The sequence below is a fragment of the Vidua chalybeata genome, chromosome 25 (genome assembly GCF_026979565.1).
Source record: "Vidua chalybeata isolate OUT-0048 chromosome 25, bVidCha1 merged haplotype, whole genome shotgun sequence".
NCBI classification, from domain to species: Eukaryota; Metazoa; Chordata; class Aves; order Passeriformes; family Viduidae; genus Vidua; species Vidua chalybeata.
Window position 1 is genome coordinate 2,191,505 of NC_071554.1, and position 22,867 is coordinate 2,214,371.

The 22,867-nt window shown below is 52.8% G+C and overlaps 1 protein-coding gene across 13 annotated transcripts in view; it reads left to right on the forward strand.

Annotated features, from left to right (window-relative positions):
- The window catches only part of MACF1 (microtubule actin crosslinking factor 1), a 135,974-nt gene extending 113,596 nt beyond the window's left edge, over nucleotides 1-22,378 (forward strand). For 7 of the 13 annotated variants that reach the window (XM_053964510.1, XM_053964515.1, XM_053964511.1 and 4 more), the window contains 30 exons: nucleotides 1,015-1,246; nucleotides 1,970-2,196; nucleotides 3,459-3,581; nucleotides 3,669-3,770; nucleotides 4,146-4,247; nucleotides 4,347-4,520; nucleotides 4,605-4,760; nucleotides 4,894-5,091; nucleotides 5,444-5,572; nucleotides 5,890-6,063; nucleotides 6,800-6,955; nucleotides 7,075-7,281; nucleotides 7,404-7,523; nucleotides 7,725-7,894; nucleotides 8,020-8,179; nucleotides 8,401-8,595; nucleotides 9,256-9,384; nucleotides 9,469-9,612; nucleotides 9,716-9,904; nucleotides 10,200-10,317; nucleotides 10,806-10,969; nucleotides 12,033-12,195; nucleotides 12,295-12,449; nucleotides 12,694-12,768; nucleotides 13,465-13,482; nucleotides 15,417-15,534; nucleotides 16,869-17,080; nucleotides 17,595-17,705; nucleotides 19,445-19,568; nucleotides 20,732-22,378. In XM_053964510.1, coding sequence (XP_053820485.1) covers nucleotides 1,015-1,246; nucleotides 1,970-2,196; nucleotides 3,459-3,581; nucleotides 3,669-3,770; nucleotides 4,146-4,247; nucleotides 4,347-4,520; nucleotides 4,605-4,760; nucleotides 4,894-5,091; nucleotides 5,444-5,572; nucleotides 5,890-6,063; nucleotides 6,800-6,955; nucleotides 7,075-7,281; nucleotides 7,404-7,523; nucleotides 7,725-7,894; nucleotides 8,020-8,179; nucleotides 8,401-8,595; nucleotides 9,256-9,384; nucleotides 9,469-9,612; nucleotides 9,716-9,904; nucleotides 10,200-10,317; nucleotides 10,806-10,969; nucleotides 12,033-12,195; nucleotides 12,295-12,449; nucleotides 12,694-12,768; nucleotides 13,465-13,482; nucleotides 15,417-15,534; nucleotides 16,869-17,080; nucleotides 17,595-17,705; nucleotides 19,445-19,568; nucleotides 20,732-20,985 — 4,599 coding nt within the window. In that variant the 3' untranslated portion in view covers nucleotides 20,986-22,378. The remainder of the gene's footprint in view (nucleotides 1-1,014; nucleotides 1,247-1,969; nucleotides 2,197-3,458; nucleotides 3,582-3,668; nucleotides 3,771-4,145; nucleotides 4,248-4,346; nucleotides 4,521-4,604; nucleotides 4,761-4,893; nucleotides 5,092-5,443; nucleotides 5,573-5,889; nucleotides 6,064-6,799; nucleotides 6,956-7,074; nucleotides 7,282-7,403; nucleotides 7,524-7,724; nucleotides 7,895-8,019; nucleotides 8,180-8,400; nucleotides 8,596-9,255; nucleotides 9,385-9,468; nucleotides 9,613-9,715; nucleotides 9,905-10,199; nucleotides 10,318-10,805; nucleotides 10,970-12,032; nucleotides 12,196-12,294; nucleotides 12,450-12,693; nucleotides 12,769-13,464; nucleotides 13,483-15,416; nucleotides 15,535-16,868; nucleotides 17,081-17,594; nucleotides 17,706-19,444; nucleotides 19,569-20,731) is intronic. The other 6 variants (XM_053964516.1, XM_053964518.1, XM_053964517.1 and 3 more) reach the window with 3 other exon arrangements.
- The last annotated feature ends 489 nt before the right edge of the window (nucleotides 22,379-22,867 follow it).

The following is a 22,867-nucleotide window of genomic DNA, read 5'->3' on the forward strand; positions in this document are numbered from 1 at the left end:
ATTCTATTTGACACCCAGACTTTCATTTCTGGTCCATGCACAGCTCAGCAGAACATGCTTCAAATTTAACGCCGGGGGCGGGGGCTGGAATCACATTTTTTGGGATGGCTTTCGTTGCGTTGCCGCCTGGTCTCAGCTTCCTCTGGGAATGCTTCCTGCAGGGCAGAGGTTTTGCTTTTGGAAGGGTTCACACTGCTCCAGCTGGATGTGCTGGCTTGCTCCTGCTTGTTGGCTGAGCCAGCCTGTCCTGATCAACTTTGCACCGAGAGCCCCGGCCCCTCTCTGCTGGGAGAGCCTGGGATTTGGTGGGCACCCGCACCGGTGTGTTCCCAGTAGGAACTGGGAGAGGGACAAGAGCAGCCCCAGTGCTGAGCTGTCCTTCCCACCAGCAGAGACAGTTTGGGATCTTTAAGGCCAAAGTTGACTTCTCTCTAAAAAAACCCAACAATAAACCCTGCTAGACCCCCTCCCTCTCTCACTCCTGGCTTTCTGGTTCTGCTTTTGAGGCCGCAGCTCCATGGCAGCTCCTCCCCACCCGCATGCAGCTCCTGCTGATCCTAAAAACTGGGATGGGTTTCCACTGGCCTTGCACCACGTGGAGATTCCCATCAGCACCAAACACGGGCGCTTTTCCAGCAGCATTTCTTGCCTGGGTATTCCCCCAACCAGCGCTGGTTTTGTGCCATGCCACCAAAACCGAGACGGCAGCAAAAAAAGTGAATTTTTAGGGCGCTGCCGTGTTTGGGTGACAAGTGCTGGCGGTGGCTCTGTAAGTGTCTGTGGGTGCTCCGTGGGCTCTGCTGGAGCAGGGCAGGTGTGAGCAGGAGGCTGCAGAGGTGTCATTGCTGCTGCAGAGGTGTCATTGCTGCTGCAGAGGTGTCGTTGCTGCTGTCGCAGGCGTTGTCCGTCCCCTCTCCAGGATGGCACAGCGCTCGGGGCCGTGGCTCACGCTGGCGGCTCCGCGGTGTCACCTTGTCCCCTCCCTCCTGCCCTAATGGCTTTGCTCCTCTCCAGTTCCACGACAAGATTGAGCCCATGCTGGAGACCCTGGAGAGCCTCTCCTCTCGCCTGCGGCTGCCGCCCCTGATCCCCGCCGAGGTCGACAAGATCCGGGAGTGCATCAGCGAGAACAAAAACTCCACGGTGGAGCTGGAGAAGCTGCAGCCCTCCTTCGAGGCCCTCAAACGCCGTGGGGAAGAGCTCATCGCCCGCTCCCAGGGAGCAGACAAGGACCTGGCAGCCAAAGGTAGCTCTGGGTGGATTTAAGCATCCAACTTCTCCCCAAACCATGGCTCCGTCACTGCTGGGGAGGCTTTGATGTCCCAGGGGTGTGTTTTGGAGGTTCTCCTGGCTTTAGGAGGAAGGATGAGTCCTCTGTTTGGATTTGGGAGGTTCTCCTGGCTTTAGGAGGAAGGATGAGTCAGATGGATGGATGGATGGATGGATGGACGGACGGACGGACCTGCTTCCATCTGGAACAGACAGGGTGGCATCAGTCAGAAGAGAAAAGAACTATTTGTGGCTTCTCAGCCCAGCTGGCCTCTTGTTGGTGGCCCCTGGGACAGGATTTGTTGACATCGCTTCAGCATCTAATGGTGGGGAGGGACATCCCCCAGCACAAAAAGCCCATCAGCACGATTGGCACTAATTGGCACCTTCCTTGGCAGATCAACAGGCAGCTCATGCACTGAGTGAGCAGGGACTTCATGCTAGAGGTGGCCAGAACAGAGGTTTGTTGGAGGGAGAGTGTGTGGGCAAATTTGCTCCGAGCTTGCACATAAATAAAGGCTTTTCTGCAAGCTGGAGTTTCTCACGTCCCTCAGCGTCTCCCAGAGCTAATGCTCTGATAGCCCTGGCCATTTTCATTCCCCTCTGGATATTCTGTTGGCTGTTCCTGAGTGTTTTCAAAATGCTCTTGCATTGCCAAAAGTTTTCCTTCTTCACTGAATGCTTCAATTTCCTTCCACAGTCATCCAGGACAAGTTGGATCAGATGGTTTTCTTCTGGGAAGACATCAAAGCTCGGACCGAGGAACGTGAGATTAAGTTCCTTGATGTCCTGGAGCTTGCAGAGAAGTTCTGGTACGACATGGCAGCACTCCTGACAACCATCAAGGACACCCAGGACATTGTCCACGACCTGGAGAGCCCAGGCATTGACCCCTCCATCATCAAGCAGCAGGTGGAAGCAGCAGAGGTGAGGCCCATGGGGCTGTTCCTCAGTTTGCAGGTTCTCTGCCCTCAGCTTATCAGCTAAATTGGGAAGATCTTAGATCATGGCTGTGGCCAGAGGTGGCTGTAAGTCAGTTTTGTAGGCGGTCAGGCAGATTATGAAGTTATTTCCATTGCAGTTTGGAGCTGCCAGGAAAAAGCCAGAAGTGGCTTTCACATATCCTTCACCTTAAATCACATTATCTGCTGCTCTTTTGGGAAGCACACGGAGCTCTGTGTGGTCAGAGCTCTGTGCCCACTTGCTTGGAGTGATGTGGAAGCTTGCAGGGCTCTGCTCCCAACCCAAGCCAGAGGCTGGCTGGCGTGGGAGGAGTATATTTAGGTTTTGGTCTGACCAGAGATAAGTGCTTGGATTTGTCTGTTGCTGGTTGCTTCAAGTAAGTGACAAAATCCACTTCAGGTGGATTTGAGTTGACTCAGGCCATGAGGAGCAGGGATTGCTAAGTTTAGCCTTGCTGCTCCCTTTTCATAACCATTCTAACTCTGGTTTGTACCTTTTGAACCTCAAAACCCTCACTCCTGTGTTGACAAAACGCTCCTGTAAACAGCACATCTCCTGTAAACAGCATCTTCAGCCAGGACAGTTCAGGCTCACAGCTAAATACAGATGTTCTTATTTTAGTCCCAGAGGTGGGAGCAGACCAGGGTGGTGGTGGTGGTGACAAAAATGGCCACCTGCTCTCTGATGTGGAAGGGGCTGACAGCTGGTCTGTGAGCCAGGAAGAGTTAGCTGAAGAAGAAGCTGATAAAGGTTCATGTTTGCCCCCAAAATGAATTCTACCAAGGTTGTTGACATGGAAACTGAGAAGAAGAAAAAGATAAACCTGAGAGAAACATGCAGTTGGATGTTAGCTGAAAACAGTGGTGGAGACTGCTTTGAACCAATGAACACTGTGTTGATCTGTTGTAACCAATTAGTAAAGTATGAACTTTGTGGGAAGGTATGAAAGCATGCCGTTACAATCAAGATTTGGGAATCTTGAAACAAAGAGAGAAGAGAGAAGCCTTCTGAAATTGTATAAATTTCAGAGTTTATTATTTTCAGAATTGTTCTTCTGTGCAACCATCTCAACAGCAACACTCTGTGTCACCTGCTCTTGGGCTTTGGAGTTGGGCTGTTGGCCAAGGTGTGGGGCACTGGAGCAGGAAGGACCCTCCTGCTCATGGAGCAATTTTGGAAGAGGGTTTGATCATAAAGGTTTTTCTTCTGTGGCTGTGCCTCTGCAGACTATCAAGGAGGAGACAGACGGGTTGCACGAAGAGCTGGAGTTCATCCGCCTCCTCGGGACCGACCTGATCTTTGCCTGTGGTGAGACTGAGAAGCCAGAAGTGAAAAAGAGCATTGATGAGGTAGGGAGAGCTTCCCCTCCAGATAAAATCAGGTGGGAGCAAGTGGGAGCTCTGGTTGAGGAGCTCAATGAATTTTGTGTTCCACAGATGAACAACGCGTGGGAAAACCTAAACAAAACATGGAAGGAGAGGCTGGAGAGGCTGGAGGAAGCCATGCAGTCAGCTGTGCAGTACCAAGATACGCTCCAAGTAAGAAGCAGAGCTGCTGGTGTGGAGTGGGTGGGCCTTGGGAGCACCGCTGTGAGCCCTCTCCCTGGAGTTCTGCTGGGATTTGCAGTTCCTTAAAGCAGGAAGCATCTCCTGGGCGAGCGTCTGCAGGCTCTGAGGGAGCCAGAGCTCAACCACCAGCTCTGAGGAGGAGCAGATATTTGATTGCGTTGGTCTTCCCAAAGCTTGATTCCTGCTCAGAGCAGCAGGATGAGGGAAGGCAAGAGGGCAAGAGGCAGAGCTGCCCTGACAGACGACCTTCATGGCTGTGGGGTGGTGGAGGGACCACCTTTGTCCCCTGACCAGCTGCAGGGGGGACACTTTGCCATTCCCTCACGTTGTCCTTGCTCCTTGCAGGCCATGTTTGACTGGCTGGACAACGCTGTGATCAAACTGTGCAACATGTCCCCTGTGGGCACCGACCTCAGCACGGTCAAGGAGCAGATGAACGAGATGAAGGTACCTGGGAGGGGAGGGAGCGGTTCTGCGGCGCTGCTTCGCCTCACAGAGCTCCAGTGATTCACTCGCTTCTGGTTCTTGTCCTGCTTGTCTTGGCAGGAGTTTAAAATGGAGGTTTACCAGCAGCAGATTGAGATGGAAAAGCTTAATCACCAAGGTGAACTGATGCTAAAAAAGGCTACGGATGAGACAGACAGAGACATCATCAAGGAACCACTGACAGAGCTCAAACATCTCTGGGAGAACTTGGGCGAGAAAATTGCTCACAGACAGGTAGAGTGAACACCTGGAGCTGTCACAGGATGAAACAGGCTGCAGTGCTCCCCAACCCTTTAAAACTCCCCTTTTCCATCCCAGCACAAGCTGGAAGCCGCCCTGCTGGCACTGGGCCAGTTCCAGCACGCCCTGGCTGAGCTGATGGCCTGGCTGACCCACACCGAGGAGCTGCTGGATGCCCAAAAACCCATCAACGGGGACCCGAAAGTCATCGAGGTTGAACTTGCAAAGCACCACGTGAGTATTTTCCCACTCCAGATACTCTTTTAGCCCATTCCCCTGGCAGGACTCAATTTCTCATGAAGGGTTTGAGCTGTTTTGATCCCTGGGTGTTTAGGAGAGGTGTCCAACCTTTGCCCACCTCGTGCAGGTGCTGAAGAACGACGTCCTGGCCCACCAAGCAACCGTGGAGACAGTGAACAAAGCAGGGAACGAGCTGCTGGAGTCGAGCGCAGGGGACGATGCCAGCAGCCTGCGGAACCGCCTGGAGAAGCTGAATTCCTGCTGGGAATCAGTGCTGCAGAAGACAGAGGAGAGGGAGCAGCAGCTGCAGTCCACGCTCCAGCAGGTCAGCAAGAGGCAGTGGGAATACCCCCCTGTGCAGTGGGGTGCCACTTTTTCCCTTTGTTTTAGGGAGAAATAAAAGTGGGGGAAGGAGTTGTGGCGACTGGAGTTGTGGCTGGGATTTTTTAATGGAAGTTTTTCTGTGACTGCTGTGGTTTAGTGCCTGCCCAGAAGTGCAGTGGGGAGCAGGCACACCTGTGGGTTGTGGACACACCAGCCTCACCCTCCTGAACGCGCTGGCACATCCAGCTCTGCCTCTTTATCTGCTTTCAAAGCAAACACAGCGTTACCCCTGGCACATGATCAATGGTGGCTGATGTCATCTGATCCGGGGCCGATTCTCTGTTCCCCAACAGGCTCAGGGTTTCCATGGTGAGATTGAAGAGTTCCTCCTGTGGCTAACGAGGATGGAGAGCCAATTGTCGGCATCGAAACCCACAGGAGGTCTGCCAGAAACTGCCCGGGAACAGCTCAATGCCCACATGGTAATTTCTCAGGAGAGATCTTTTTTTTTTTTTTTAACGCTTTTAAATCAGCAAGTTCCTGTCAAATGTCAGCATCAAAACTTCTCCTTTCTGTGTGTGATGGGGAGAATAGGCTGCTCTGGTCTCCTCTTACAGATAATTTTGCTCTTGATGCCTGGAACAGCCATCAGGATGCTTTAACCACCTTTTCTCAGCTCAAAGTGTCACTCTGCTGTCACTTCCCAGCCTCATGTTCCCATCACCTGCAGCCTTGCAGCACAACATGTTCCCTCCCTGAGCTTTTCTCTGCCTAACCCTTGGCTGGTGGCTCTTTGCAGGAGCTGTACAGCCAGCTCAAAGCCAAGGAGGATGTCTACAGCCAACTGCTGGCCAAGGGGAGGCTGATGCTGCTCAACCGCGACGACTCCGGCTCCAGCTCGAAGACAGAACAGAGCGTGGCCCTGCTGGAGCAGAAATGGTGTCTGGTCAGCACCAAGATGGAGGAGAGAAAGGTAACGTTGAGGGAAAAATGCATCCAGCCTTGCCCCATGGTCTGACAGCAGCTGCTCCCACTCTGCTTTCCCACACAAAGTTGGGAGTTGGGGTTTTTTTATCCGTCTCCCTTGGCTGTAAAGGTTGAGTCTGTTTGTCAGGTGGTGCTGAGTGTCAAGCTGTTAGCGTGGGTCTTTTTTTTTTTTTTTTTTTTTGTAGATAGTCATCAGAATTGGTTAAATCACACAGAAAATGAGGGTGAAATGGCATTTTGGGTTAATTCAGGGAGGTGGGAAGAAGCCTCCCGCAGCTCTCAAAGGCAGGCTTTGTTGGTCAAGCCAAACCCTCCTCCAAGCTGACTCCATCCTCAGCTTTTGGCTGGGGATGAGATAAAACAAGGGCCATGGTGGGCCCGGGCCCAGAATAAATTTGCAGCGCTGCAGCTGCTGCCATCAGAACCTCATCCCCCATCCACCCAGCCCCGTCCCCACGGAGATCCCTTTCCCAGGAAGCTGAGGGTGACGCAGCTGCTCGTGTGCCGAGGAAGGTCTCCTCTTTCAGGGGCCATTCTTGTTTGGAGAGAAAGCCTTGCCTTTCACTGCAGCCCCCTCCCCTTGGCAAAGCAGTGGCGTTCCCGGGCCGGGGCGATGAGGTTCCTGTTGCAGGGACACAAAGGCTGCCTCTGTCTGCAGATCAGAGCTCTCACCCTCCGCGTTGCGTTCTTTCCTCTCTTTCTCTCCCTCCCCGCTGCCACAGGCGAAGCTGGAGGAGGCATTGGCCCTGGCCACGGACTTCCAGAACTCCCTGCAGGATTTCATCAACTGGCTGACCCTGGCTGAGCAGAGCCTGAACATTGCACCACCCCCCAGCCTCATCCTCGCCGCGGTGCTGGCCCAGATCGACGAGCACAAGGTACCCAAGGGCTCCATCCCCGGGATGGAGGGAGCCAGGGCGGCTCCTCGCCTCGCCTGTGGCTTCTCGAGGTCACATCCGTCTCCTCTGACACGTGGGACACCCTTTGTTGTTGGCAGGTGTTTGCCAACGAGGTGAACGCTCACCGGGATCGCATCATCGAGCTGGATCAGACTGGGAACCAGCTGAAGTTCCTCAGCCAGAAGCAGGACGTGGTGCTGATCAAGAACCTGCTGGTCAGCGTCCAGTCCCGCTGGGAGAAGGTGGTGCAGCGCTCGGTGGAGCGGGGACGGGCTCTTGACGACGCCAGGAAGAGAGCCAAGCAGGTGAGAGGCGTGGGAAGGGTGTGGCAGACCCCAGGGAACGGCCAGCAGGAGGTCCCAAGACCACAGAGGGACTGGGGGCACCACCAGGGTGAAGCTTCAGGCTTGCTCGTGTTGCCTTGCAGTTCCACGAAGCCTGGAAGAAGCTGATTGATTGGCTGGAGGATGCAGAGAATCATCTGGACTCGGAGCTGGAGATCTCCAATGATCCTGACAAAATCAAGCTCCAGCTCTCCAAACACAAGGTGAAGCTCTGCCAAAGCCAGCCTGGTGCTGGACAGGGTGGAAGGGGCTCTGTTGGGAGGTTGAGCAGGGCAGTGTCTCCTCTGCCAGCACAGGAGGAAAGCATGTCCATGTCCATGCCTCCCATTGCCATGGAAATCTGGGAATCCTCAGAGCCAAGGCCAGGCTTTCTGAAGCTGTTTTGTTTTCTCTCCATTTCCCAGGAGTTCCAGAAGACTCTGGGTGGGAAGCAGCCTGTGTACGACACCACCATCAGGACAGGCAGAGCCCTCAAAGAAAAAGCCCTGCTTTCAGATGACACTCAAAAGCTGGACCATTTGCTGGGAGAAGTCCGGGATAAGTGGGACACGGTGTGTGGAAAATCCGTGGAAAGGTGAGCCCAGCCCCAGGGTTGTACCAGCAGTGCTCGTGTGCCACAGGGTGGGTGTGGGGTCACTGGGGTGTGACAGAAGGAGGTGGGTTTGCTCATGGGAGGTCTCTGGGATGTTTGTTTTCCAGGCAGCACAAGCTGGAGGAGGCCCTGCTGTTCTCTGGGCAGTTCATGGATGCGCTGCAGGCTCTGGTGGACTGGCTCTACAAGGTGGAGCCCCAGTTAGCTGAGGACCAGCCTGTCCACGGGGACCTGGATCTGGTCATGAACCTGATGGATGCTCACAAGGTGAGAGCACCTTTCCCCAGCTGTTCTCCACGACCTGAGTGGGACTTGTCCTCCCCAGAAGCCAAGGAACAGAGAGAGTTGGTGCTTTGCTGCAGGAATGCCTGCCCTGCTTTCCTGCAAGGGATAAAAAGGGAAAAAAACGGGAAGAACTTTCACATTACTGGGAAGGTGACAGGAGTGGAGCTGCCTGACCTCGCTCAGCTTCTGCTGTGTCCTTCCAGGTGTTCCAGAAGGAGCTGGGGAAGCGCACGGGGACAGTGCAGGTGCTCAAGCGCTCGGGCCGGGAGCTCATCGACAACAGCCGGGACGACACCACCTGGGTGAAGGTGCAGCTGCAGGAGCTGAGCAACCGCTGGGACACGGTGTGCAAGCTGTCTGTGTCCAAACAAACCCGCCTGGAACAGGCCCTGAAGCAGGTGAGGAGAAATCCGTGGCTGGAAAACTTTTCTTTGGGGTGCTTTGCTGGGCTCCAGGTTTGTTCCACGCCAAGCTCAGGGAAGAGGTTTTGCCTTCTCCAGGCAGGACATGCCAGCCCTGCAGTGGTTCCTGCAAAGCAGTGGGGTGGTATCAGCCTGTTACTGATTGTTTTTCCTAAAAAAATGAGCAGATAAAGGCTGGTTTGAAAAGGGAGGATGGAAAGATCTCGCTGATGTGCACAATGGTGATCAGGCAGGCCAGGCCGGTGTTTGCCAGTGTCCAGAGAGACTCGGTTGAAGCTAAAAAAAATGAAAAAAAACCAACCAAAAAGGTCAAAGGCTCTTAAGCAGCTTTTACTTCAAGTAGGCAATTCACAGAATAAACTACCCAGGTGCCAAATTGCTCAGGATACAGCACTTGTGCTGTTTTTAAAAACATTTCCTTCTTCAGTGCAGCTGATGCCGAGGGGAGGGAGGTTCCAGAGTGCTGCAGGACCCGGCAGCCCAAACCCCAGCCCCAAACGTGGCTTTCCCCCCGCTTTTTTATGTATTTTTAAAGCCCTTTTCAGCCCTGTTGTCACTCCAGCTGCCAGGAGTGAATGCAGCAGCCTGTTTGGGGAGGAGGAGGGCTGACAAAAGCCTGTGCTGTTGTTGCTGCAGGCCGAGGAGTTCAGGACAGCCGTGCACATGCTGCTGGAGTGGCTCTCGGAAGCGGAGCAGTCCCTGCGTTTTCGGGGAGCGCTGCCGGACGACGCCGAGGCCCTGCAGGCCCTCATCGATGCCCACAAGGTAAGGGGGAGCTCCAAAACACAACCCAGGCCAAGTTTAGAAGTGGGGGGGAATATCAGCAAATAATTCCTTTGGGGCTTCCAGGAGTTCATGAAGAAAGTGGAGGAGAAGAGGGGGGACGTGAACGCGGCTGTGGGGATGGGCGAGGTCATCCTGGGCGCCTGCCACCCTGACTGCATCACCACCATCAAGCACTGGATCACCATCATCCGAGCCAGGTTCGAGGAGGTGAGTCCTGCAGGGCTAGTTCCAGGCTGATGCTGGTTCCAGGGAGTGGTGGGTCCTGCTCCGTGGTTTCCCACGCTGGGTGGTCACCCCGTGTTTCCAACAGGTTCTCACGTGGGCAAAGCAGCACCAGCAGAGGCTGGAGTCGGCGCTTTCCGAGCTGGTGGCCAATGCAGAGCTTCTGGAGGAGCTCCTGGCTTGGATCCAGTGGGCTGAGACCACCCTGATCCAGCGGGACCAAGACCCCATGCCCCAGAATATTGATCAGGTCAAAGCGCTCATCTCCGAACACCAGGTGAGCCCGAGCTGAGCTCGGGAGAGAGGCAGGGGAGGGAGGCTTCCCCTGGCTCCCGGGTTGGAGGAGGCACTGCCTTCTCCTGGAATTCCTTATTCCCAGCTGGAGCAAAACCAGCCCAGGGATGATTTGGCAAATCCAAGCCAGCTCTGAGCAGCGGCTCAACCACAATCCCCAACCGCTGGTGCTTGATGCTCACCTCCCTCTGCTGGCCTGGCATGTCCCAGTGAGGGCTGGAAAGCCAAAAAGACTGAAATTGCAAAGGGTTTTTTTTCTCCTTTCTGTGTTTTGACAGTCCTTTATGGAGGAGATGACACGGAAACAGCCGGACGTGGACCGGGTGACAAAAACTTACAAAAGAAAAGCAACTGAGCCTCCCCACGGGCCCTTCATCGACAAATCCCGCAGCAACAGTGAGTCTGCTTTGGGTCCTAGCATGGCAGGAAATGAAATTCCTAGGAAGCTAATTAGCTTTGATTATCAATTAACAAGGCATCCTGTGCTAACAGCCACCAGGAAGGCGGCTGAGCCTCGTCAGGAGGGGAGAATCCAGGTGACATTTCCCAAAACAGCCATGCTGGGGGTGCTGTTCCTGGGGGTGCTTGGGCCAGCACTGCTCGCCATTCTCTCGCTCTTTCTCCACAGTTGCTTTAGGATGAAGTTTTGGGGTCTTTTTATGTGGATTCTTGAAGCCAGAGTCCAGTGTGAATTCCTGGGTGCTGGGGGATGTGGGTGTAGAGCTGTCTGTCACCCTGTCCTCCTACCTGGGGACAGCAGCCAGCAAGGCCGTGGGAGGTTTTCCCTTCCAAAAAAAAAAAGAAAAAAAACCAAAACACATTTCGCTGCTGCTCTTCAGACTCCATGAACAGTACCTCAAACAACTTCTCTCCCTCTTTTCCAGGGAAGTGCTTGGGGCAGGCTGCTCCCCCCAGCATGCCCATTATTTCCCAGTCAGAAACAAAGAACCCCAGGATAAACCAGCTCTCAGCACGCTGGCAGCAGGTCTGGCTGCTGGCCCTGGAGAGGCAGAGGAAGCTCAACGATGCCCTGGACAGGCTGGAGGAGGTAACAGCCCCTGGCTGCTCTGGGCAGGGTGGGAGCTGGGAGTTCATCCTCAGAGAGCTGCAAGAAGCATTTTAAATCAGTGCTGCCCCAGCAAATAGTTCCTGCTGCCTTTTCAGAAATCAAATATTCCTAAAATATTAAGGCTAAAAACCTTTTGGTAATTAAGGTATTAACTGCACATTAACCAGCTTTGTGCCCCTGTATTTGGTATCTGTAGAGTTAATGACAGCCAGGCCCTGCTTTCCTCCTAGTAATTAGTTTAACAATTACTGTCTCTATTTTATCCAACCATCTAATGTCATTTTTGTTTTTATTTATGCTTAACAAAGCAGCTATGCCCAGAAGTGAGTGGTGGTTTTTTTTGTTTTCTGTTGCTTTTGCTGTAGGTCAGTTCAGTTCCTTCGTATTCATGTTTTTTCTTTGTTGCTTTTCACCCCAAGAGTGTTTAGAGAGAGGCCAAAGAAACAAACAAACCCTTAAAATTGTTGTCTTACCTTGGTGTGAGCTGCTTGAGCTGGTGGGGTCCTTTTGGGGTGGGGAGATAAGAAGGGTGTTTAAATTGGAGGGTCTAAATTAGGCTGGGAATTGTGGAGCTGGAAGATGAGCGAGAAATCCCTTCTTGGCTGCTCAGAGGGAAAGGGAGAGGGGAGATCTGTGCCCAGATTGATGCTGGCAGTGGGAATTCCTCACTGGCAAGTCCCTGGGGTGAGGAAGCCTCCCCAGAAGGCCGAGCAGACGGGGTGTGTGTGTGTGTCTGTGTGCCTGTAGCTGATCTTCCCTGCCTGTGTGTCCCCACAGCAGCGTGGGCAGCGCTGCATCCCGAGCTCCCGGGATGCACAATCCACGTGCTGGCTGTTGGCTCCGCTGTGTGTCCTGTGCTGGGAGTTCAATCTGGGCAAGCTCTGCACTGGGAATTGTCTGGATAAATCCAGATAAACCTTCCCAGGAGGGCGGGCAGGGAGCGGTAGCGCCGGGAGCTCACCCAAGGCGTTTTGGGGTTGTTCTGTGAGTGCTGCCGCTTTGGGATTTCCCCCACTTGACTCTCTGTGGGTTTTCCTTCCAGTTGAAGGAGTTTGCCAACTTCGACTTTGACGTCTGGAGGAAGAAGTACATGCGCTGGATGAACCACAAGAAATCCCGGGTCATGGATTTCTTCCGGCGCATCGACAAGGACCAGGATGGGAAGATCACCCGGCAGGAATTCATCGACGGCATCCTGGCTTCCAGTGAGTCCCTGCAATGGTCCTGGGAAACCACCCTGCTGCTCCTGCATGCCTGTCTCTGACTGAGGAGCTCATCCTTTCCGCCTTTCCTTCTCCTTCCAGAATTCCCCACCACGAAGCTGGAGATGACGGCGGTGGCCGATATCTTCGACCGCGACGGTGATGGCTACATCGACTACTACGAGTTTGTGGCTGCCCTCCATCCCAACAAGGACGCCTACAGACCCACCACTGATGCTGACAAGATCGAGGATGAGGTGAAGCACCAAAAAAAAGGGGTGCTCAGCAGGGTTAGGGGTGGTTCAGGCTGCGGGTTGGCAGTGGGGAAGAGAAAAATTCGATTAAAAGAGGATTTTGGTGGTGCTGAGCCAAATTAATTGGTTGGAAGTGAGCGTGTTTTAGAAGGAAAGGCTGCTTGGGGCTGTTTTTTCCGAGCAGTGATTTGTACTGGGGGAGACTCCCAAAATCCTGGTTTCTCACCTCTCGTGTTGGTGGTGGCAGGTCACCAGGCAAGTGGCCCAGTGCAAGTGTGCCAAGAGATTCCAAGTGGAGCAGATCGGCGAGAACAAATACCGGGTAAGGCAGAGGGGGATGGAAACCTCCCCAAATCCTCCTCCCCCTTCCCACCAAGGGAGGGGGCATCACCCAGGGGGTGCCCAGCTTGGCACGGGGGGACCCGGGGTGAGGCAGAGACCTCGTCCCCTGGCACTGGAGGAGGTGGCTGGGATGTGTTTTCCCAGCTCCATCCTTGGCCCCAGGGCGTTCCCTGAATTGGGAGAACATAAAAGTGTCCCTGTTCTGGGGCAGGCAGCCCGGGGGCCCCCGTGAAACGCCGCTTTCACTCGGCCGGAGCCGCCCTTGAAGTTTCCCTCCTGGATGAGTGTACCTTGTGCCTGTGTTTTTCTTAGCTCGCTCCCGAAGAAGGGAGAATAATTTCCTGACAGAATCTCTTTGTAACGAGCTGCTGGTTGTGTTTCAAACCCTTCACCGAGGTGAAGTGGCGGCAGAATTCCCACTTTCCTGCCCCAGCTGGGTTTGGGGTTGATGTTCCAGCCCTCCGGCAGCACCGGCCCCAAGCTGCCAGAGCTTCTCCTTGACCCCAAACAGCCCAACCCCCCCCAGATTTCGAACTCCTGCAGTTAACAGATTTCATGATTATTGCACTGTTAATCCCATAAATGTTTTTCTTGTTTTTCTTTCCCCTCCTCTTCCTCTGGACTTTCCTCCCCTCTCCCCGTTCCCCCTCCCTACACAACTCCTGTCCCTCCATAGTTCTTCCTCGGCAATCAGGTACAGTTTAGTTTACCTTGTGGTGCTGTTTCTCACCTCTGGAATTTTTTTAACCACTATAGCTCTGTGTGTTGTGATACTGCTCTGTCCTGTGGTGCTGTGGGAGGATGTAATCTGGGAGCTCTGCTCAGCAGAGCCTGGTACAGAGGAGTGCCACCCCCCAAAAAAAAAAAAAAAAAATTGGGCAGAAAAAAAGAGGAAAAAATCTGATGGAAAAAGCAAGATTTGGCAAAAGCAGAGAGATTATTCTCTCTGGGATCCTCCCCTGGATATATTGGGGGGGTTCGTGGTGGTGAATCGTGGCACGGGGGCACAAATGGATGTGTTCTCCTGAGGGGCACAGCCAGCCCAGGGGGCACAACCTGCACCAGGCTCAGGGTGGGTTTGGACTGCAATCACCATGGAATGAGAGCTCTGAGTAATCCTTGTAGGACAACTAAACCCTCATCCCTGCTACTCCCACTGAGTAACTCCTCACTGGGGCAAGGCTCCCCTCCCAGAACCTGCATGTGTCCTGAGAGTGTCGTGACCTGAGATAAGCCCAGCCCCCTTTTGAACGGGGCTGGAGCACCCTGTGTCCCTCTGATGTCCCCACTGCCCCTGCCCAGATGAAAAAAAGCTTCTTTTTCACATGCAGTGATGGTGCCCACGCAAAAAAGATACCCCAAAAGATGCCCAAAATGAAACAAACTTGGATGTTGGAAGTGGATGACTCCTGAGAGCTCTGGCTTTAATTTAGGCAGCGATTATAGAAATGTCTTCAACAAAAACTGAAAAATAATGAGAATTGATTTGTCCCTGGAGTTGGCTCTTGAAGGACATCTCATGGAGAGCCTGGAGAGAGGGGAAAAAGTTTCCCTGCTCCCTTCCCTGCCTGTGAGCACAGTGGCAGCTCTTTAACTGAGACAAGGACAGCTCGGTAGGACCCTTGAGCAGGGAGATCCACCAATGGTCCAGGTCCCGTATCCCTGCGGGTCAGAGGTGTCACCTCCTGCCCTGACCCACCCCAGTCACTTTGCACTCTCTGTTTTCATTGAATCTCTTATTTTTTGCATCTCCACCCACAGAAAATGTTCCTATTTGGGTTTTTTTTTTTTCCCTTTTTTTAATCATTCTGGAGAGGGTCTTGCTTGCAAAACCTGGTTCTCCTGTCTTCTCATCCCAGCAGGTGCTCTGCAGACCTGGATGCAGAGCTGCCACATCCAAGCCAGGCTCTCCATGTCCCTCCCATGCCTGGCAGACACCCAGGAGCCTGGGCTCGGGTGTCCAGGAGATTTAGGGGAGCTGTATAAACACATGCTTTTGATCTGGGGTGCACTTTTTTGATATCACAGGCATTTCAAACCACTAATGAACATCGCAGTCACTAATCAACATTGCTGGAGGTTCCTGCCTGGATTCCCATCACTCTGCACTCACCCAAACATCCTCACTGGGCAATTGCTGCAGCAGGGGCTTTGTGGCTGCTGGGGTCAAGTCTGAGGCTCAGGAGAATCCCTGGATTTCAGACTTGGTGGTGATCACAGGTGTCTGGCTCGGCTTGTCCTGCTGAATCAGCCGGCTCCTTCCCACGTGGGCTGCACCAGGAGGGTCAGGGCATTGCCAGCCTCTATTTCCTTCACCAAAGAAAGAGAGAAAAAAACCCCTAGAATTCTGGTTGAGAAAACCCATCCAACCCCAAAATCTAAAATCTCCTTTGTTGCGCTGAAAAAATTACTTTAAAATGAAAGGATTTGGGTTGGTTGCATCATCTCCAAACCAGTCAGGAAAACTCATCAATTGGGATTACCTCTCACTTATTCCAGAAGAGCCTGTCTGGAGAAGCCTTTAAACTGTGGAATAGGTGGATGAAAGCCTTTGGTGCAGCCTGGGGAGGGAAGGAGCCGCCTTGCCCTGGTTGTTCCCCTTTCCCTGACCCTCTCCTTGGCCCACAGTTCGGCGATTCCCAGCAGCTGCGGCTGGTCCGTATCCTGAGGAGCACGGTCATGGTCCGTGTGGGCGGAGGATGGATGGCCCTGGACGAGTTTCTAGTGAAGAATGACCCGTGCAGAGGTAAGGCTTGATGCAATCAGAGTCTCCTCACCCACGGAGGGGAGTTTGGATGCTGTGGCTGGGTGACCAGCATGGGCCATTGTCGAGATGGGCAGGAACTTGGAGAAAACAGATCCAAAACAAACGGAGAATTTGGAATCACCAGATTTGGTGATGCTGCAGCTAACCTGGCAGTGTTTATCCAGGGAAAGAGGGAAGGTTGTGTTTTCCTTGGTTTTAAGGTCTCAGCAGGTGGAGCTGGGGTCACATCCTCCCCAAAACCTTGAGGTTTGACAGTGGTCAGAGCCACTGGGCTGGACAAGAGCCATGCCCAGGGGAGAGAGCAGGATTAGCCAGGGGCTGGCCAGGACTGGAGCGAGTTTTGGAGAGTGCTCCACGTTTCCCTGGGGTCTCTGGGATGTTAATTGCTTCGGCTATGTCTTGTTCAAGCTGCTGCATTCCGTGCTCCGGCTGCCCGACGGCTGTTGCTGAAAGCAGCATGATTTACAGCGAGCTCCGGGGAGAGCCCTCGGGGTTTTCCTGCTCCTCCTCCGCCCTGCACGCTTTGCAGCAGATGTTTTGCAGCGCTGACATCGAGGTTGTTTCTATCCCTTGGTTATCTCAGCGTGGCGCTTCCCTCCTGCAATTGCTTTCTTGGCTTTCTGGTCCATAATCCGTCGGCCCCGGAATTCCTCCGGTGTCCCGTAAGGCTCGGTGCATGCCCTCGCTCTCTGTTTGACCACCCCTGAGCATGAAGCACTCTGGCACACCTCAGCTGAAACCCACAGACCTCCTCCCTGCTTGGTTGCCCCTTGCTTGTCAAAGGGAGACCCTCCAGCTCTTTGAGGTGTTTGGATGAAAGTTTTTGAAAAGTCTGTTTTCAATGGCTGGTTGGAAAAGCTGGGAAGGTGGTTTTCTCTCCTCACTCCCCAAAAAATGCGTGGAGAGCTGCCCAGAGTTGCAAGAGAGCAGAATCTCTCTTAGATTCTCGAGAATTTCAACCTTCAAAGCTGCTTTTGCTATTTTTAAGCCACGTTAAAGATCACATTGGCCGCTGTTGTGACATGGTGAGGTAAAGGCCATCAGGATGCTTTTCCAGAAGAGAGGAACAGAGCATCCCGTGTGAATTCCAGGCCCTGGGGCAGCTTTTAATCAGCCGGTTTCTCAAAGAGCTGATCCGTGGCAGGAGGTGGTTTTAAGGCAGAGCAGGAGAACCAGGGCGGCCTCGCTGCCCTCGGAGATGGGCACGGGGAGATGCCCAAGGAGGCTGCTCCCAGCCCTGGAGCCTCCTGAGCCCCGCTGAGGATGTTGGGTCCCTCCAAAGCTGAGTTCCCCTCTCCTTTCTCCCCTTCCAGCACGAGGACGGACCAACCTGGAGCTGCGGGAGAAGTTCATCCTGCCGGAAGGCGCCTCGCAGGGAATGACCCCGTTCCGGTCGCGGGGCCGGAGATCCAAACCCTCCTCCCGGGCAGCTTCCCCGACCCGATCCAGCTCCAGCGCCAGCCAGAGCAACCACAGCTGCGCCTCCATGCCCTCCTCTCCGGCCACTCCGGCCAGCGGAGCCAAGGTGGGGGCAGGGGTGAAGCTTTCCCTTCCCTTTAGAAATCAGTGGTCTCCAAAACCCAGATGAGGAGCTGCAGGTGCAGGGAGGAGGAAGGTTGGGGCTTGGGGGCTTGAGGAGGGCTCTAGAAGGTGCTCATTGGTGTCCAGGGGGGATGGGGGTGGGATGCTGCAGGATGGATTTCCAGGTTTCCAGCCCGGACTTGGATCCCTGTGGCTCCACAGGAGCGTCCCCAGCGCTCGCCGTGCAGCCGAAGGCTCCTGGTGCCCGAGGCAGGGCTGTGGTGTCAGGAGGAAGCCGTCACGCCTCATCTGTCCTTCCCCACCATGTCATTATTTCATCACCTTTTGGGTTTCTTCCTTTATTTTAATTTATGTAATTCCCATTTGGTTCTTGCTCCATTTCAGTGCCATTTTCCCCCCGTTTTCCGGATACTCTCCCATTTCTCTTTTTTTATTTATTTTTTTTTTTACCACTCATCCCACCTCTCCCCCCCTTCCTTGGCTTTTCCATTTCACAGACTCCACATCACTTCTCTCGATGTTATGACAAACCCTGGTTGATAAACAGTAAAGCGGGCACCCCCCTGAGGGGAATCGATTATTCCGACTTCCAGCTCCCGAGCGCCGAGGTAGAGTATGGTCTGCCAGCCCCAAGGAGCTGCTGGCAGGCTGGAGTGCCCCTGGCACGGAGTCATCCCACTCCCCTGCCTGCTCTTAACGCTTTCCTCGTGGTAGAGCAGCGCTTGTAGCACCGCTAACGCTCCGACTGTTGGCGTTTTTCATGGGTCTCCAACTCGGATTAAAATTAAAATACCGGCTTCAGAGCGAAGCACAACTCTTTCAATCCACCTTCACCTGCTTCCAAACCGTGTTAATCCTCTTGTGCTTTGAAAAATGTGTTCATTTTCCGAGCTTTATTGGAAAGGGGCCGCGTTTGGCTTCCCAAAAATTGAAATCCAGCAGCCGAGTTGAGACTTGAAAATCAGCTACAGCGCATGCACTGTCAGCACACCGCCTCAGTTTTATGGAGAGCTTGTGTTTCTCACCATGTTGAAGCACGTCTGGTGTGTCCAGCCACCGCCTTGATGCTCCCAGGAGGATGAATTTGGGCTGAGCCTTTGGTTTCCCCAAAGTTTTCAGCCTCCTCGTGGACTTTTCCTGCCCTTGCGAGTGGGTGATGAGAAGCACCGGGTAGATCCCAGTGGTTCATTGCTCTGGTGAGGTAACTGTGTCTTGCTCAGCGGTGCTTCCATGTGGAAAATGGATTAATTTGATTCACCAGGAGGTCAGGAGCACTTCCCCAGTTGCCCCAAATTGATGCTTGCTGCCTATTTTAAAATAGGATCAAGGATGAGAATCGAAATCTCTGATGATGACAATGGTACCTCAAAAATCGCGTGTTAATGGATTTTGATTCCCTCAGCTGCCCCTCTCCCCCTGCAGCTCCAGTTTCATCACATTCCAACATTTCTGAGGTTCCCAAAAATCACAAAATCGCAGGGGGTGGAGGAAAACCCCTCCAGCTGTGGGAAATGCCCTCTGGGATCTGTGTCCGTCTCTCCAGGGGTGCAGCACCCCTAAAACCCCCAGGGCTGGGGACGCGACAGGCAGGCGCTTTCCTGCAGCACTGCCCCAAACCCAGAGTTTTGGATGGTGAACTGGAACTGGAGCTGCTTTTTCCAGCTGGATCCAGGTGCCCTCGCCCTGCTGGCACCTTCCCCTTGGCTTCCTGCAGCAGCGGCGGGAGCAGAGTTGCCTGTTGTGCTGCTTCACCCCACAGCAGCTGCACTTCCAACATCTTAAAGGTCGGGAAAAGGCACCGTTTCGGGATGCAGCCAGAGCTCATCTGCTGTGGTTTGTGTCCCTGTCCATCCCTTTTCCAATTTGGCTGCCTCTGGGCACTGGAAGTGGTGTGGACATCAGCACCAGGGTGTCCCTGCACCTCTGCCCACAATGGGTTGTGCCACTCGAGATCCCGAGCTGGACTTGACCTTCCAAAATGCTCCTGAGCTGCTCGGATGCTAAAATCCCTATTTTTCCTTATTTCCTTTGTGGAGGTTTCAAGCCCAGCTGATGCTGCCTCTTAACAGCTTTGCTTGGAATTTTCTTTTTCCCAACAAATTCCCTTTCATCAGCCTGCAGCTCACAAACTGCCGTTCCCCTCCAAATTTTCAGCATTTGGGCTTTTCCCTTATTTTATAAATAAGGGAACTGAAACTGAAACAGCAGCTTGTGCCTTCCCTGACCATTGAGATGGGGGTTCCTTAAGTGCCCAGATTTTTGCTGAGGATCTGATCTGGGATGTGATGTGGGCCCGTCACGGTGCAGGTGACAGCTGAAGGATGTCCTGTGTGTGCTTCCTCCCAAGGTGACCCCCTCGGCGGGCAGCAAGCTGAAGCGCCCCACCTTCCACTCCAGCCGGACCTCCCTGGCTGGGGACACCAGTAACAGCTCCTCACCAGTCTCGACAGGTGCCAAAGCCACTCGGGCAGGTGAGTGAAGGGAAAAGATGGAAAAACTCCCCCCCGGTGCAGTGAGGAACATACAGAATATTTGAGGGATGGGCGGTGGGGGAGGAGATGCTGGCACAGCTCTGCACTCCAGGAAATTGCTGAAATTCAGGAAGGAATCAACCCAGGTGTTGAACCTCCCATCTCAGGGGTGCTGGTGGAAGCACCCAGAGAGGGGTTGGGGATTTTGCTGTTGATCTGGGGATGGGGGAGTGATGTCTGGAGAGGCTCTGTGGAACAGAGGCTGGACAGAGTTGGAGTTAGGGTTAGGGTTAGAGTTAAAGGAATAAAGTAGAGATTTATTAAAAGGCCTTTATAGGACACACCATGGGCAGCACAAGAGCCTGGCCGTGGCTCCACCCAAGATGGACTCCGAGTCACAAGTTCTCATACTTTTATAAGTTTGGTCCATTTAAATATTGGGGTTAATTGCCCAATTACACCTCGAGGTTATGCAGCCCCATCCTCCCAGTTTGCTCTCCTCAGTTCCCTGTTGTTTGCACTTTTTGGGCCTGGAGCTGCAGCGGTGTCCTTGGTTCTGGGGCTGGAAATTGATTGTTTTGTGTGCCTGAGCTGTCTGACTTTCAACACTTTATATGAAGTTCAGAGTTACAGACTAACGCAGTACAGAATCTGGGAAACACGAAATCTAAAACTGGAGGCATCAGGAGGAGCAAAACTTAAGGCAATGGGAGGAACAAAATTTAGGGCATTGGGAGGAACAAAACTTAAGGCATCAGGAGAAAGAAAGGGCATCAGGAGGAACAAAACTTAGGGCATTGGGAGGAACAAAACTTAAGACATCAGGAGGAACAAAGGGCATTAGGAGGAGCAAAACTTAGGGCATTGGGAGGAACAAAATTTAGAGCATCAGGAGGAACAAAACTTGGGGCATCAGGAGGAACAAAGGGCATCAGGAGGAGCAAAACTTAGGGCATTGGGAGGAACAAAACTTAAGGTATCAGGAGAAACAAAGGGCATCAGGAGGAGCAAAATTTAGGGTATCAGGAGAAACAAAACTTGGGGCATCAGGAAGAACAAAACTTAAGGTATCAGGAGGAACAAAGGGCATCAGGAGGAGCAAAACTCAGGGCATTGGGAGGAACAAACCTTCCTTCTGACAGCTTTGTGGGCTCTCCCCGCAGACCCTAAAAAAGCAGCCAGTCGTCCCACGAGCCGCGCCGGGAGCCGCACGGGGAGCCGGGCCAGCAGCCGGCGGGGCAGCGACGCCTCCGACTTCGACCTGCTGGAGACGCAGTCGGCCTGCTCGGACACCTCGGAGAGCAGCGCGGCCGGCGGGCAGAGCTCGCGCCGGGGCGCGGCCAAACCCTCCAAAATCCCCACCATGTCCAAGAAAACGCCCACTGCCACCCCAAAAACTCCAGGCCCTAAGAGATAATACTGTACCCGCGGGAGAGAGGAAGGAAAAACAAAACAAAACAACGCACCCGACCCGTGTCCGGTTTTTAACCCTGCTCCGTACATTGGATGTATATTTATTCTAAATGGGAGAAACTATATTGTTAAAAGTGTAAAAGAGAAGTTGTGTTATGAAGCTGCCTTATTTGGGTTTTTTGTTTTGTTTTGTTTTTGGGTTTTGTTTTGTTTTTTTTTTTTCTTTTTTGTAAGTTACTATTTTTCATGTGAATATTTATGTAGATAAAAAAATTGCCTCTCGGTGACCCCTGTTTAGAGAGGGGCCTGGAAAACTGAAATGTGGGAGAGAAAGAAAAAAAAAAACAAGAAAAAGATTTAAAAAAAAAAAAAAAGGAAGCAAAAAAAAAAGGTCAAGATGTGAAAGTGTAAAGAAAAACTAAAATATAAATAGGATTTCTGCGCGGTGCAGGGTGTGAACCTGCTTTATCTTTTAGGATTGTTTCCTAAATGCATCTTTATAAACTTAACTTGCTGTCTCAGCAAGGTAAATTATATTTAAAAGCAAAGACCTGAATCCTGCAGTGTTCAAGGAACTCTCTTTTTGTAAATCACAGATACCTCAACCAGAGAAACATGAGGTGAGGGGACTTGGGGCTTATGTTTCCATTTTTTTTAAAGCTATGTGGTTTTATCTGAAGAAAGCGGAGTTTGACTTTAATAAAATTTGCACACACTACAGCAAAGGCCGTGACAATTTTGCTGTCTTGAAAATACTGTCCTGACAACTTTGTTTTTAAAGAACAAACCGAGGGTGAAGGGTTTGGGGAAGGGTTTGAGGAGGAGCTTCACACCAGAGGATACGGGGTAGGATTGCAGGTCTGGATCACTGGGATGCATCCCTCAGAGGTGGTGGGCCCTCCAAAATCAAGGATTCTTCTGGATTGATGGCTTAACCAGCCTGCCCCGAGGCGTTCCTTACACAATCACTGTTTTATCTGCATCTCTTTGTTTCCTATTTATTATTTAACTGGTCATTCCACTTCCAGCCAGGCTGAGATTGATGTGAACTCTGCTCCTAGGAGAAATCTGGACTTACACGCACAGTTGCTTGTCCTTGAAATGAGTCTCACCAGCACACTCGCTGCAAGTCCTGTCTCGCTTTTGTATGCTCCTTTTTCTTTGTAATAAAATCCAACTGACCAAGTGACCAGGAGACGGGCCGGGGCCGAGGGCTCTCCACAGCTCCTGTATTTATTAAATATTGTTCCTCTCCGGCTCTGACCGTGTTGCTGTGTGATCCTCTCAATTGGTTTCAAATTGAGGCAAAACTGAAGCTCTACCAATGAATTGTTTAAAAGAACCAGACACATTTTTGTATTAAAATTGCTTGCGGTAATAAACGATCTTGCCTCCTACTTTATTCCCCAGTGTTAGCTTTGTAAGGATGAGCTGGAGCTGGTTATCCCATGTGGGAAGGCAGTGGCTGTTGAAGTCAGGGGGTGTTTGCACCTGGGTTTTCTTGTAGGATGGAGCAGGGAGCCAGCCAGCCCCAAAATTAAATGGTCCAGGTGGGTGGGTGAGGCTGGTGAGGTGCTCAGTGGGATGGGGAAGCGGGTGCCTGTGAGGGGGAGGGATGCAGGGGGGTGTCCAAGAGTTTGTGTGGCCTTGGGAGTGGATGCCCAAGTGGGTGAGTGTCCCCAGGTGTGAGTATTCATGGATTTGGGTGCCCCTGGGTTTGGTTTTCCACAAGGATGAGTATCCCCAGGTGTGGATGTTCAGGGATTTGGGAGCCAGTGAGGGTGGGTGTCCCTGGGTCTGGCTGCCTACAAGGGGGATCCTCCTTAGAAGTGGGTGCCTGTGGGGTGAGCATCCCTAGGAATGGATTTCCACGCGTTTGTGCAACC